Source organism: Engraulis encrasicolus, chromosome 1 (assembly GCF_034702125.1).
Source record: "Engraulis encrasicolus isolate BLACKSEA-1 chromosome 1, IST_EnEncr_1.0, whole genome shotgun sequence".
NCBI classification, from domain to species: Eukaryota; Metazoa; Chordata; class Actinopteri; order Clupeiformes; family Engraulidae; genus Engraulis; species Engraulis encrasicolus.
In genome coordinates, this window is record NC_085857.1 from 47123608 (window position 1) to 47136914 (window position 13307).

A 13307-nucleotide genomic window follows, 5' to 3' on the forward strand; every position below is an offset into this window, starting at 1 on the left:
GTTGAAATATGTTATTGTCAGGTGTGTAAATGCGCTCAATTAACCAGTGTTTTGTATTTTAATTAAAAAAATGAGTTGTCCTAATGATAGAGTGAAATTTGTGTATGGTATTTTTACCACCTGTATTTCATGTCTTTCTTTATTTGAGTTTTTTTATGTCTTTATACGAAAAGAGTTATTGTCAGTTGACTTGTAGCCCCTAAAGAGATGATTAACCATTTACTTACAAATCTTCTAAAAAATGTTCAGTGGCTCATGTGAGCATTGGAATAGCAAGGACAACAGAATTGGGATGGTGACGAACACACACACACACACACACACACACACACACACACACACACACACACACACACACACAGGCACACGCACACACGCGCACACACACACACACACACACACACACACACGCACACACACACACACGCACACACGCACACACACACACACAAAGACGCGTGCACACGCATGCACACTGATAAAAATACAGTATGTGCCTCACAAATACCCACACTCAGTATTTAGCTTAACCTTCTCAGGGGGGTCCAAGGGGTCAAGAGATTAAGGGACACAGGAGAGACAGACAGAGCAGAGAGGGATGAAGAAGAGGGGCTGGTGGAGAGAGAGAGAGAGAGAGAGAGAGAGAGAGAGAGAGAGAGAGAGAGAGAGAGAGAGAGAGAGAGAGAGAGAGAGAGAGAGAGAGAGAGAGAGAGATAAAGAATTCCTTTTTAGCTGATTAGTGATAAGTTAAGTGATTATGTAAGATTTTTTTGTTGCTATAGCTACTCATGCTGTGAATCAATTGACAAACACCTACAGGCTATAACACACACTCTCTTGCTGTTCAAAAGGTTTTTAACACATATTTTTTTTATAAATAAAATTGAGGTTAAATTGAAGTTGAAGGACCAGTTCAGTCAATTTCAACATGCAGTTGTAATGCTCACACTACCCTGGACTTGTCAGTACCTGAGGTTCAGCCTTTTCTGAGATCTTGGTCATTGTAATGGGGGCAGTGCTTCGTTTACATTTCAAAAAAACATTTTAATTTATTCCCAAAAACATCCAAAAGGTTATTCAAGATCAGCAGACAACTAGCAAACAGCGGTACTTTTGGGAAAATATTTGGAGTAGGCCTATGTTAATTTAAAAAAAATGTAAACAAACGCTGCCCCCATTAGAATAGCTCATATCTCGGAAAGGGCTTAGCCGAAAAATGTGGCATCACCGGGTACTGACAAGTCAAGGGTAGCGTGAGCAATACAACAGCATATTGAAATTGACTGAACTGGTCCTTTAAAGTTACAAACCGCTGCTAACTGAAAAAAAATGATGTGCGCACCAAAAAAAGTGAAAAGTCAGTGTAAAACTCCGTAGGTGGTCAATGCTTAATGCTTCAACTCTTAATATTCACACAATATTGAGTAGGATTAACTATGAAAATGTTAGACAAACAAAGAGTAAGGTTTAACACTATTTTTGAGTGGGAAATGGTATCAAATGAACTTAACTTCAGCTCTTTAGGAGTTCTATTACATGTAACACTGCTATTTGTTCTGTGAGTCAAGTGATATTAAATATCTTTATCAATCTCTCTCTCTCTCTCTCTCTCTCTCTCTCTCTCTCTCTCTCTCTCTCTCTCTCAATTTCTCCAGACTCCACCTCTACCTCTCTTCACTACACCACCTCTCTCCACTACATCCCTCCACTTATATCTACACTCCACCCCTCCTCTATCTCTCTCTCTACTCCCCCCTCTCCTCCTTCTCTCCACTCCACCCCTCTTCTATCTCTCTCCCTCCCTCGCTCTAAGTGGATTACCTCAGGGTTCATGACTGCAGGATAAGCATTAGCAGCAGGGAACAGAAGCTCTAGCTGAGAGGCGTGTTGTCTCTTCAGAAATAAACACACGCCGTGTTGTGTTGTGTTGTGTTGTGCTGTGTTGTGGTCTGCTGTGTTCTTCTTCACAAAACACCTCTCACATTTTTACCGTGAAACAAGGGAGGTAGACAGTTCTAGGAGAAATGGAATGAGACAAGAAGAAATGGTGAAGAGAGAAGGGGTAAATGACGACGATTACCATAACTGCCATGGAATTGATGAAGACAAGCAGCAAGAGCTGGACAGATGAACATTACCATGTGAAGATGGACGTTCATTTCATTTCATGACTAAGAGCATGTCTTGATACACAGAAAGGATGTGTATTGGCGAGACGAGGATGGTGGGATCGATGTTAAGAAGACATTCGAGATGGTGAAGCGAAGAGAAGGCAAGCAGGATGAGGACTAGGTGAAGGGAAAAAAGACCGGCAGTTATCTTTCCTCTCTTTTTCTACTTTTCTCCATTTTCTTCTGTGGGTTGCTGGTTGTTCTCTTCCTCCAGATATCTCAGCTTGTTCTTATCTTGAACACCTCTGGATAGCATCTGGTAAGCAAGAATCTTCGCTAGAGTTGTGATGTGTTGTGGCTCCCCCTGTGTCGCTTAGCATGTAGCTTAGCATGGCTAATGGTACTTAGCCTAGCCTAGCCTATTCTGGCCTATAGCCTCACCTACTGAAGGCTAACGGTGTGTTTGACAAGATGGTGGCTCATTGCCTCCTGTTACCTGCAGACGGATCTAAGAGACAGATTAGCAGACAACGGCACTGCTAATTGCGTGGGAACGTCAAGTCTAGCACATGGGGAGCTATTTAACGCCTTGGCTACGGCAGGGATCAGAAACCAGAGGTGAGAGCAGGCCTGCTGACTAAGCAATTGCTGTCTGTACTCTCCCTTTGTGCATTTCAATAGGCAGACTCCTATCCTCCACTTGCACTTGTGGCCTTGTATTTTGCTGACTCCTCGCTGTCCGCGTAGTCACAACTTTTGGGGAAATGTTCTTCATTCACCATCCCAATTGCAAATGAGAAAATGACATTAGAACATTAGAAATAATTTTCTGTCCTAAGTGATGTCATGAGGTCACAAGAGGAAGTGAGCAAGGGAGGACGGGAGTCTGCATATTAGAATCCACCCCCTGTTCATGCAAAGATAGCTTACTCGCCAAAAATATACAAAGACTTTTGTTACAATTCTTGCCACTATTTGGAGAACATACGTTTTGAACTTAACTTTTGAAAATACAAAATACATTTCGCCCAATATTAAAATGTCAATTTCCCAAAATGTTCCAAAAATGGATATAGCTACGTCATTTTGCAACAAAGCTCTTCATATGCATGGGGCCTTTTTTCAGCAAACACAGAGAAATGGAAGAACTAGTTTATACCGTTTCTGGGGTGAGTTTCTCAAAAGAGAAGTTATTGGCTTGTTAGCAACTTCGGTAGTTGCCAATGGGAAAATGCATTGAAAACAACAAAGTAGCTAATGTAGTAAGCCACTTTGGTTTTGAGAAATTCACCCCTGGTATGTTAGTTGGTACAAAGTTGGCTGCAAAGCTTGTTGCTCTGGAAGTAACTTTTGCAGAGCAACTGTTTGTACCTCCTAATGTACAGTGGCCTACAGTGACATAACGGTCCCTTCTGGTACATAGATTTGGGAAAGAACCTTCATACCTGGAGTACCCACAGAGCACCCGCCTGTGCTCTAGAAGGTAGATCATATCATATTATATTATGATAATAATACAAAACGCAAAGCAAAGCAAAAAGGTTATACACACTATGTTTCTGTGTGTGAAGTAACATGATAGGGTTGCCACCCGTCCCTTGAAATACGGAATCGTCCCTTATTTGGAAGGTAAATCCCGCGTCCCTTAGGCTACTGAACTGATAAGGGACGCTATCTGTTCCGTATTTTCATGAATAACTAAAAAAAAAGGTAATTTCTGTTGCACACGTGCACAGAACTCTGCTGCGAGAGTGAACCAAAGCTGCACGTCCTGATTCTCTCTCCCACCTACTCTTCTTGATTCACTTTTCCCTCTTTCTGTCATGCCGTTGTCTGTAAAGGCATTCTCCACTCGGGTGATTCTCAAAGTCTGCTTGCCTTGAAGTCGCGCGCTTGCTAGACGAGACTAGAGCCTCACATCTCAAACGCATATGAATGGAACATGCTTGGAGACGTGAACGTCATAGCAGTTCCGGTTTGGCCACTTAACACTTGTTTTCAACTGAATTAAACTGTAAACATGATCGGTTGGCTGTATGTCTTTAGTGGGGGGTATTTGAAAGCCACGAGAACGTTATCAATTCATAACAGTGCACACATTTTCCGTAGCCAAAAGCTGTAAAATGTAATGCAAACGCAATAGGCATATAGGCTACAATGACCAACAGGCCTATGTCCAGCAGTGATTCAATCCACATCTCGGAAACAACATGCATGGCTTTCCCCCACAACTGTAGGCCTAATAAAAAAGGCATTTTTTAAAACTTGACTTGACTTTGACTTTTTCCCATAAAACAATCTGGTAGGCCTAATCTTCCCTACAACCTAACAACATGATGGTGATGATGATGATGATGATGATGGTGAGCTGAACCGGACACAACTTGGTTAAAATTCAGGATATTGCAGGAAATAGCATCTAAAAAAATACATTTTTTATGGGGGAGGACCCCCCAGACCCCCCGCGACAATGAAGTTTCCCTTATTTTCATTTCGGAAAGGTTGCAACCCTACATGCAATTACAAACATAAAACTAATACACAAATGGATAAAATGCTACATTACAACATCAATGTACCGAAATATTGAATACTTTGTTTTCAAATTCACTGGCCACTGACTGCAACTGTAAATATGTGTGTGTGTGTGTGTGTGTGTGTGTGTGTGTGTGTGTGTGTGTGTGTGTGTGTGTGTGTGTGTGTGTGTGTGTGTGTGTGTGTGTGAGTGAGTGAGTGAGTGTGTGTGTGTGTGTGTGTGTGTGTGTGTGTGTGTGTGTGTGTGTGTGTGTGTGTGTGTGTGTGTGTGTGTGTGTGTGTGAGTGTGTGTGTGTGTGTGTGTGTGTGTGTGTGTGTGTGTGTGTGTGTGTGTGTGTGTGTGTGAGTGAGTGAGTGAGTGAGTGAGTGAGTGAGTGAGTGAGTGAGTGAGTGAGTGAGTGAGTGAGTGAGTGAGTGAGTGAGTGAGTGTGTGTGTGTGTGTGTGTGTGTGTGTGTGTGTGTGTGTGTGTGTGTGTGTGTGTGTGTGTGTGTGTGTGTGTGTGTGTGTGTGTGTGTGTGTGTGTGTGTGTGTGTGTGAGTGAGTGAGTGAGTGAGTGAGTGTGTGTGTGTGTGTGTGTGTGTGTGTGTGTGTGTGTGTGTATGTGTGTGCACGCACATCCAAAATGTGTCATCCAGTTTAAATATTTTCCACACATATGTCCAGTGGCATGCAGGGGCATTTGGGGGGCAGGTGGTGTTGTTGTCACATGCTTTTGGTCATTAAGGATTTTTAGATAATCGTGTCAACATGAACCACAGTGCATTGTGCCTAAAAATATTTTCGTCCAGATGCAAAGGGACAGATGCTTAAACACCACCTCGACCCTATCTGTGCACACCTATTCATATGGCTGGGGTTGCAGGCTTAATCTCCTCCATTACCAGTACGAAGCATAGGTGTGGTCTCCATACACCTTCAGTGCCCTTTAGTAAGGCACCTAATCAGTACCCTGTACTGTAAGTCACTTTGTGTAAGTCACTTTGGATATAGACGACATTAAGCGTCTGCTAAGAGTGATAATAATAGTGAATTCCCGTCCCCATGCCCTCCACTACACCCGGCGTCTCCTGCAAACCTCATTTCACTTCAACAAAAGACAGCAAGAACTCAAGGATCTGACTTTTTTCTGAGTATGATTTTTCTGGTTTTAAAATAAAGCTATGGTATGGTATGTCTTTTCAGATTGACGCCAATGGGCTTCCATGTAGCCACATATTAATCATGGACCTCTTCCTCTTCCATATTACAACAGCTAATATATCATTCTAATGAAATGCTATCTAACATGTAGCATTTCATAACTTTCAAATATAAAAATGTTTTCAGATTGGTGCCAACAGGCTTACATACAACCACCACATATTAGCCATGGACCTCTTCCTGGGCCATATTACAACAGCGAATACGTATGTCATTCAAATGAAATGCTATCTTGCGACTATAGTATTTCGTAACTTTCAAATATAAACATCTTTTCAGATTGGTGCCAACGGGTTTCCGTATATCCCCATATTAGCCATGGACCTCTTCCTGGGCCATATTACAATAGTGGTGTGCATTGGCACTGCCCTCACGATTCGATTTGATTACGATTCGGGAGGTAGCGATTCGATTCGATTCGATTCGATTCAATTCCACAATGCATTGCAATGCATTACATTTCTACTGAAAGCAAAGCAAATATTTTATCAGTCATGATGAGGCAATACGAGTAGTCAGATACTGAGCAACATTTTATTGGCCGTTTCCTGTATCGGTCTTGCAGTTTTCAATGATTTGAAGTGCTTTTATTTAATTTAACATTCATTTGCTCCTGAAATATCCACGCAAGTAATTGAAATTGAAGAAATTTGCTGCATCAATTATGGAACTTGCCACATTGAATTGAATTGCATTGCATTGCATTGCCGAATCGATTATTGTTGACACCACTATATTACAACAGCTAATACAGTATGTATACCATTCTTATGAAATGCTATCTTGCATGTGTAGTATTTCGTAACTTTCAAATATAAACATCTTTTCAGATTGGTGCCAACGGGGTTCCGTGTATCCCATATTAGCCATGGACCTGTTCCTGGGCCGGGTCCTGGTGAAGAACAACCGTGACCGTGACGAGCTGGACACGGAGCGTGAGATCATGGCCAAGCTGCAGAACCGCATCGTGCTGCTCTTCTTCGCCTCGTCCAAGTGCGAACGCTGCCAGGTCCTGCCCTGCCTTTAGAAGCCCTACATGATCTAATTATTTAATGTCTGAATTGAATATCGTCGGCTTGCTACCAAAACCGCCTAAGTCCGATTTTGGGGTTTTCGGAAAACAGGGAAAAACTAGGCGCCAAAGGGGGCGCCAAACATCAGTGGCGGTTCTAGGAAATCTGAGACCCTGGGCAAAGAGCAATTGTGAGTCCCCCCTAATAATTTTGGTCAAAGGAGATTTTTGCAGAACTTTACTCCCCTACCACATCTGCATCATCCTGTCATCCTGTCTGAGTCATTGGTCCACTACAAACAGTACCTGTCTAAGATGTTAAGTTATTTTCTTTATTTATTTTGAGTGAAGCTGCAAGTCAAACATGAAATGGCTCCTAAGGCAAACAAAACACTTTAAAATAAATTATTTGATGCAGCACAACAAGAACAATGCACTGCACATTATTTTGATAGTTATACTATTCTTTTTTATTTTTATTCCAAACTTTAATCGTGAATGACAAAAGACCAACAAAGGTTGGCGTCTGTGCCTGCACTTTAAACCCGTGTATTGCTTGGTGCGTGCACAAAAATAGTAATCACTCAAAATAATGGAAAAAAACTTTAATCCTGGAAATAGTGAATAATTGAAATATTTTTGTAGATCTTGTAACAATCTAGCATGCTGGTAAATGTCATGTCTACCAACAGATTTTCACAGATTTCTTTTACTTTCTAGCACTTTCAGTCATATTAGCTTTCAATGAAATCATTATTTACATTCTCATTCAAAGTTAAACTCTTTTTGTCATTGTGGCAGAGCTATTTCTCATACCAGGACAGATCCAGATTGCATTCCATGTTGAGGTCCCATCGGTCATGGAGGAGGATGAAAGGGTGGGGCACTTCTTTTGGTCCTTGTACCTCCTCAAGAACTGTCTCCTCCTTGTTTATCATCTTTGATTAACTTCTGCTATTTTCCATGCTCATAGAACTGCCCCACCCTCCCAACCTTGCCCATGACCGAGGTAACCTGGTCATAGAACTGTGCCCCGCCCACTTCAACACCATGACCGTGGCATTCAGAATATGGTATAGAACCACTACTGGATCCTTTACTCATTGGAGTCGGTCATTCTACTGTGTAAGCAATAATGTATTACACTAGTGACATCAACCCAATGCTGTTCAAAATCTACATTATAAAACATTGGATGAATGTATAAAACAACACATTGTCATAAGAGGATGTAATCTATGGCAGTCTTCTATAAACCTGTGATAACATCAAATAAAGCACATGATCAATAATTGCTCAATTCGTCTTAAGGCTACAATCATAAATTAATGTAAGGCTACAACCATTGTGTGGTAACAAGATTATCTCAGACAGATGTCTAAGGATGAAGTTTTGAAACATGGCCATTGTCTTTGAAGAGAGAGAGAGAGAGAGAGAGAGAGAGAGAGAGAGAGAGAGAGAGAGAGAGAGAGAGAGAGAGAGAGAGAGAGAGAGAGAGAGAGAGTAGGGGACATAAACTGCTTCTTGCATCAAAAATGGCTAAGTCAAGTTACCCAAGTCATGCACATTGGCAGAACAATTGTGCACAGGGCCCCAGGATGAATAGATAGGGCCCCCATACCACCTGCCAAGATCATAATAGGGCCCCTACCCCTGCCACCTGCAGGAGGGCCCTAGGCCTACATGCAAATGCCCTCCTTGTCCTCCCTATAGCTACGTCCCTGGTCATTCATTTTCTCATAGGCAGTGTGTGACTTTATACATACAGATTTTTGACTCTGGTGACTGTTGTGATTGATCAATGACCCTGGCAGAAAGGCAGGGTGATGCAGCTGTGGTAGGGGAGTAAGTTTATGCAAAAATCTCATTTCGACCAAATTCGGACTTAGGCGGTTTTGGTAGCAAGCCGACGATATATATAAAAAAATGATTCTTGAATGTGTGCCAGCACTACCATGTCCTGCCTTGCCTTATATAGCTCTACATCATAAACCTTTGACTTAAACATTTTTATTGTCTTTTGATCCTACTTATTTAATGTCTTTTAATATATTATGGTATTCTTTATATTAAATGTATACCACTTTAATAATATGATAAATATTATTCATATACTAATCTTTTTTAACATTTGTTGCTTTCTTAATTCCTTTACTTTCTTGAGCAGCACATTGAACTGAATCTGTGTATGAAACGCGCACCTATACAAATAAACTCACCTTGCCCTTACCTTACCTTGCCTTGCGCTGCCAGGAGTTTGCGCCCACGCTCAAGGAGTTCTTCAAGCTGCTGATGGACCCCTTCTACGTGGAGCGGGCCTCTCAGCTGGTGCTCATCACCGTGCCGCTGGACAACACGGAGGAGCAGCTGGACAAGCTGCTCAACAAGCTGCCCAAGTGGAGCCTCTTCCTGCACCACGACGACCCCTACAAGAAGTAGGGAACGAGAGAGAGAGAGAGAGAGAGAGAGAGAGAGAGAGAGAGAGAGAGAGAGAGAGAGAGAGAGAGAGAGATTAGATTAGATTATACTTTATTATCATGCAAGTATGAAAATTGCCTTTGGTCTCACAGGGTAAAAAACAGACAGACAGACAGACACATACAAATGCTGCATCCATTTTGTCTTCACCCTTTGTGCTTGCATGTGTGTGTGTGTGTGTGTGTGTGTGTGTGTGCGTGCATGTGTGTGTGTGTGTGTGTGCGTGCATGTATGTGTGTGTGTGTGTGTGTGTGTGTGTGTGTGTGTGTGTGTGTGTGTGTGTGTGTGTGTGTGTGTGTGTGTGTGTGTGTGTGTGTGTGTGTGTGTGCGTGCGTGCGTGCACGTGCGTGCAGGGAGCTGGGTATGAAGCTGTCTGTGGAGGAGATCCCCACGGTGGTGGTGCTGCGGCCCGACTGCTCCATACTGCTGCCCAACGCTGTACAGGTGATACAAATAATAATAATAATCATCATCATCGTCGTCATCGTCATCATCATAACAACAGCAACAATAATAATAATAATGACAATAACACGACTGCTCCTGCTGACCAACAGCGTGCAGGTAATGCAACTATACTGTACACGTATTTGGCCCTACCATGGCGCAAATGGTGGGGCACTGGTTTGCTATGCGGCCAACCCGGGTTCGATTCCTGGCCCGGGTCCTTTGCCGGCCCACTCTCTCCCCACTCACTTCCTGTCACTATCTTCACTCTCCTGTCAAAATAAAGGCAATAAATCCCCTCAAAATTATTTTTAAACAAACTATACACATATCGTGTCATATCATATCATATCATATCATATCATATCATATCATATCATATCATATCATATCATATCATATCATATCATATCATATCATATCGCGTCACATCGCATCGCATCGTATCATATCGCATCGTATCATATATCATATCATATCATATCATATCATATCATATCATATCATATCATATCATGTTAAGAAGTAATAATGCTATAATATTGTATCGTATCCCAGGAGATCAGCGAATCGGGGCCCGACTGCTTCCGCCACTGGCAAGAGGCGGCCGAGGTCATCGACCGCAACTTCGAGATGCACGTGGAGTTCGACGACAAGAAGATGCGCAGCGTGACCGACCCCATACGCAAGCTCAAGTACAAGGTGGAGAAGAAGAAGAAGAGGAGGTGGCTACTCGGGATGTGGGGAGGAGGAGGAGGAGGAGGAGGCTTACAGAATGGCGACGCTGATGGGGAGGAGGAGGAGGACCAGGAGGAGGAGGAGCAGGAGCAACATGGAGGAGACAGAGGAGGAGGAGGATTCGGAGGAGGAGGGGGCAAGAAAGACAACAAAGGATTCAAGGGACTGTGGTCTTAACTTGCTGGGATTATGCTTGACATGAGATTATTGTAGGCGGGACCTCTGTGATTTGCACTTCAGCTGCTGCTGACTGGCCCTGGAGGCTGTGAGTCAGGGAGAGCCATCCACGGTTCATTGGTCGACTCTTCTCAAGGTTGCAACACGAGGCACCCACAAGCTCTGTGCAGGTTACCGGTTACTTTACAGAATCACAGGTTACCATAAGCAAGGAGAGCTTATCAGGAGAGTTGACATGTAGTGTGATGTCTCCTGTTGCCTCTTTGCTGTTTGGATGATCACTGACGTGGGTATGAGACCTAAGGGCACTGACACTGAATCCAAGATGTTGACTTGTCTTGTTCACTCAACAGTGCACTCTGCAGGGCACACGATACAAAGAAAATGGACTATAAGTCATACCCTCGTGTCACTTTTGTGACATTATGGAATCAGATTGAGTGTGCCATTTATTGTGTGTTGATGAGAGTGTTATTTACATGCCAAAGGCTGAGTTCAAGTAGCCGAACAAGCCAGACTGTGACATGTGTACCGGTACTCTAGCATCGGACCATAGGCAAAGCTTAAACTAGGAAAGCTCATGGGCATTCAAATTGCTGAATGAAACTGAATGTATAATGGGCCAATGCAGCGATGTTGACATCGCGCTAAGCTGTCCCCAACGACTCACTACACAGTAAAAGATGGGGTGTCAGTATTCCAGAGTAAACTCGTATTACTCCAGATATGCCTCTTTTCCACTGGCAGTTCTCTGGTAGGCCTACAGCTCGACACAGTGTGACTTGGCCGCCACGTTTTGCTCTTTGATTGAGCTGTGTCGTGCCCAATCGAAAAGCAAAAAGTGGCCGGCCGAGTCGCGCTGTGTCAAACTGTAGGCCTACCAGAAAACGGCCAGTGGAAAAGAGCCATTAGAGTGCTTGGCTGTGGAGAGCCAAATTGAACAGTTGTGTCAAAGGTCAGAGTAAGAGTTTGTATATAGCCTACTCTCCTACTCATAGCAGCAATTTGTTTTTGTTAATAGTCACAAAATATTGACTATAATTATTGTTGAATATGACCACTGACCACAAAGTAAAATTAACTTAATGCATTTTTGAGTGTTGTAATCTGAGTACAGGTACAGTAGGAGGCATTTTTTTTCCTGTTCCATGTGCACACCCGCCTGGGAAATCCCATGGCGCTTTGCACGATCGTTTTGATCTGAAAGACATAATGGATTCTCCACTAAAAGCGGGGTAATGAGCGAGGGGGGCCATCAGAGCGGGGAGGGGTGGAAAAACAATGACTCGTCCTACTTGACAAGCAGAAGCTTGCAGTTTGTTTGCAGATACAACTGACGCGATTGGCTATGAGCTACTGTACGTACTTTATGCCAAATAAATGATACATTCCTAACACCCACTAAACAGCCATGAGCAATCATAACCCACACCTTTCCTTCTACAAGAAATTGCATAGGTAGCATCTCACTTGTCTGGTGTTAACCAAGCAATGCATACCATGTGACTTTCATGAGACTTCCTGGGTGTTTTCATGTGAACCTTGCATGGAACATTCATGGTGCAGTTTAGAAAACGTGGTATTACATGTAAATCATCAGCTCCCACTGTACGATTGTCCCCAATGGTGCAATGCTAGACTATACACCTCACATCATTTTCATGCTGACTATAATAAGCTCTCTGGCTAGTGCAGGGGTCTTTTATCTGATGACCTCTTATAGCTGACAAGGATGATTTGGACAGACCCACCAAAACAGAAGACTGTGGGTTTTTCCCTGTAAGGGTAACTTTTAGGACAATTTTGTAAATACAAACTGCATTTTTATTATTGGTTATTTTGTTATAGAGTATAGTTTTCTATTTTTTTCTGAAGAACTAAATAACTAATCTTGAGATGAGACAATTTGGGGCAATACCGTCTGCAGTAGCCTACATCTGTTGAGCCCATGGGGTAGGGCTGTATATAATTTACATAATTTATGTGTCTTTGGTTAAACCTACAAGGGTAAGCTTTAAACAAGGGGCGGGGAACCTACCGTATGTCTCGAGTTGAGGCTGTCTTATCCGGCCCCGATACAATTTAAATGTTATGCAGTTTCACTTGTAATATAACGTGTTTTCCAAAGGAATCTAAGAAGTTACATTTGCAATATAATTGAGTTATATTTTCAGGTCACCTAGTGAAGGTGGGATCTGCTGTAAAGGTGGCCACCTTTGATATAGGCCTAAAGTGCAGGGGGAAATCCTGGTTTGTGTTTACTTCATAGTACGGCCCTTGTAGAACTTCAAAAAATTTGAAGTGGCCCATTAAATGAAAACAGTTCCCCACTCCTGCGTTAAACCCACAAGAGTAGGCCTCCAGGCCTAGCTGGCTTCACAAGGCCAGGCTGCAACTGATTACGGCCACTATGGCAACCATGTTGTGTAGCCTGCATGCCAATAAAAATAATTATGAAGTTCAGTTCTTTGTGTTTTGTTATTGTTGCTGTTCTGTTGATTTCAAAGCTGTCAACTATATGCGTCTGTTTATGTTTGTTGTGTCTGAAAATGTAAGTGTAGCTACACTGTAAAACATATCTGGATGCCCCCCACCAATTTTACCATAC

At 42.7% G+C, this 13307-nt stretch overlaps 1 protein-coding gene across 1 annotated transcript; it reads left to right on the plus strand.

Annotated features, from left to right (window-relative positions):
- Positions 1-6715: 6715 nt before the first annotated feature.
- On the plus strand, positions 6716-10791 carry LOC134457711 (nucleoredoxin-like protein 1). Its single transcript, XM_063209691.1, has 5 exons — positions 6716-6856; positions 9113-9294; positions 9691-9781; positions 10343-10562; positions 10763-10791. The coding sequence occupies exons 1-5, from the start codon at positions 6716-6718 to the stop codon at positions 10789-10791; spliced, it is 663 nt and encodes a 220-aa protein (XP_063065761.1).
- Positions 10792-13307: the final 2516 nt, after the last annotated feature.

What these genes read in the sequence shown, in the direction of transcription:
- LOC134457711 (XM_063209691.1), top strand. Translation starts at nt 6,716, where the DNA reads ATGGACCTGTTCCTGGGCCGGGTCCTGGTGAAGAACAACCGTGACCGT. An exon ending in CACGACGACCCCTACAAGAA is followed by an intron (nt 9,295 to 9,690) that starts GTAGGGAACGAG and finishes ACGTGCGTGCAG; the next exon opens with GGAGCTGGGTATGAAGCTGT. An exon ending in TGCTGCCCAACGCTGTACAG is followed by an intron (nt 9,782 to 10,342) that starts GTGATACAAATA and finishes ATCGTATCCCAG; the next exon opens with GAGATCAGCGAATCGGGGCC.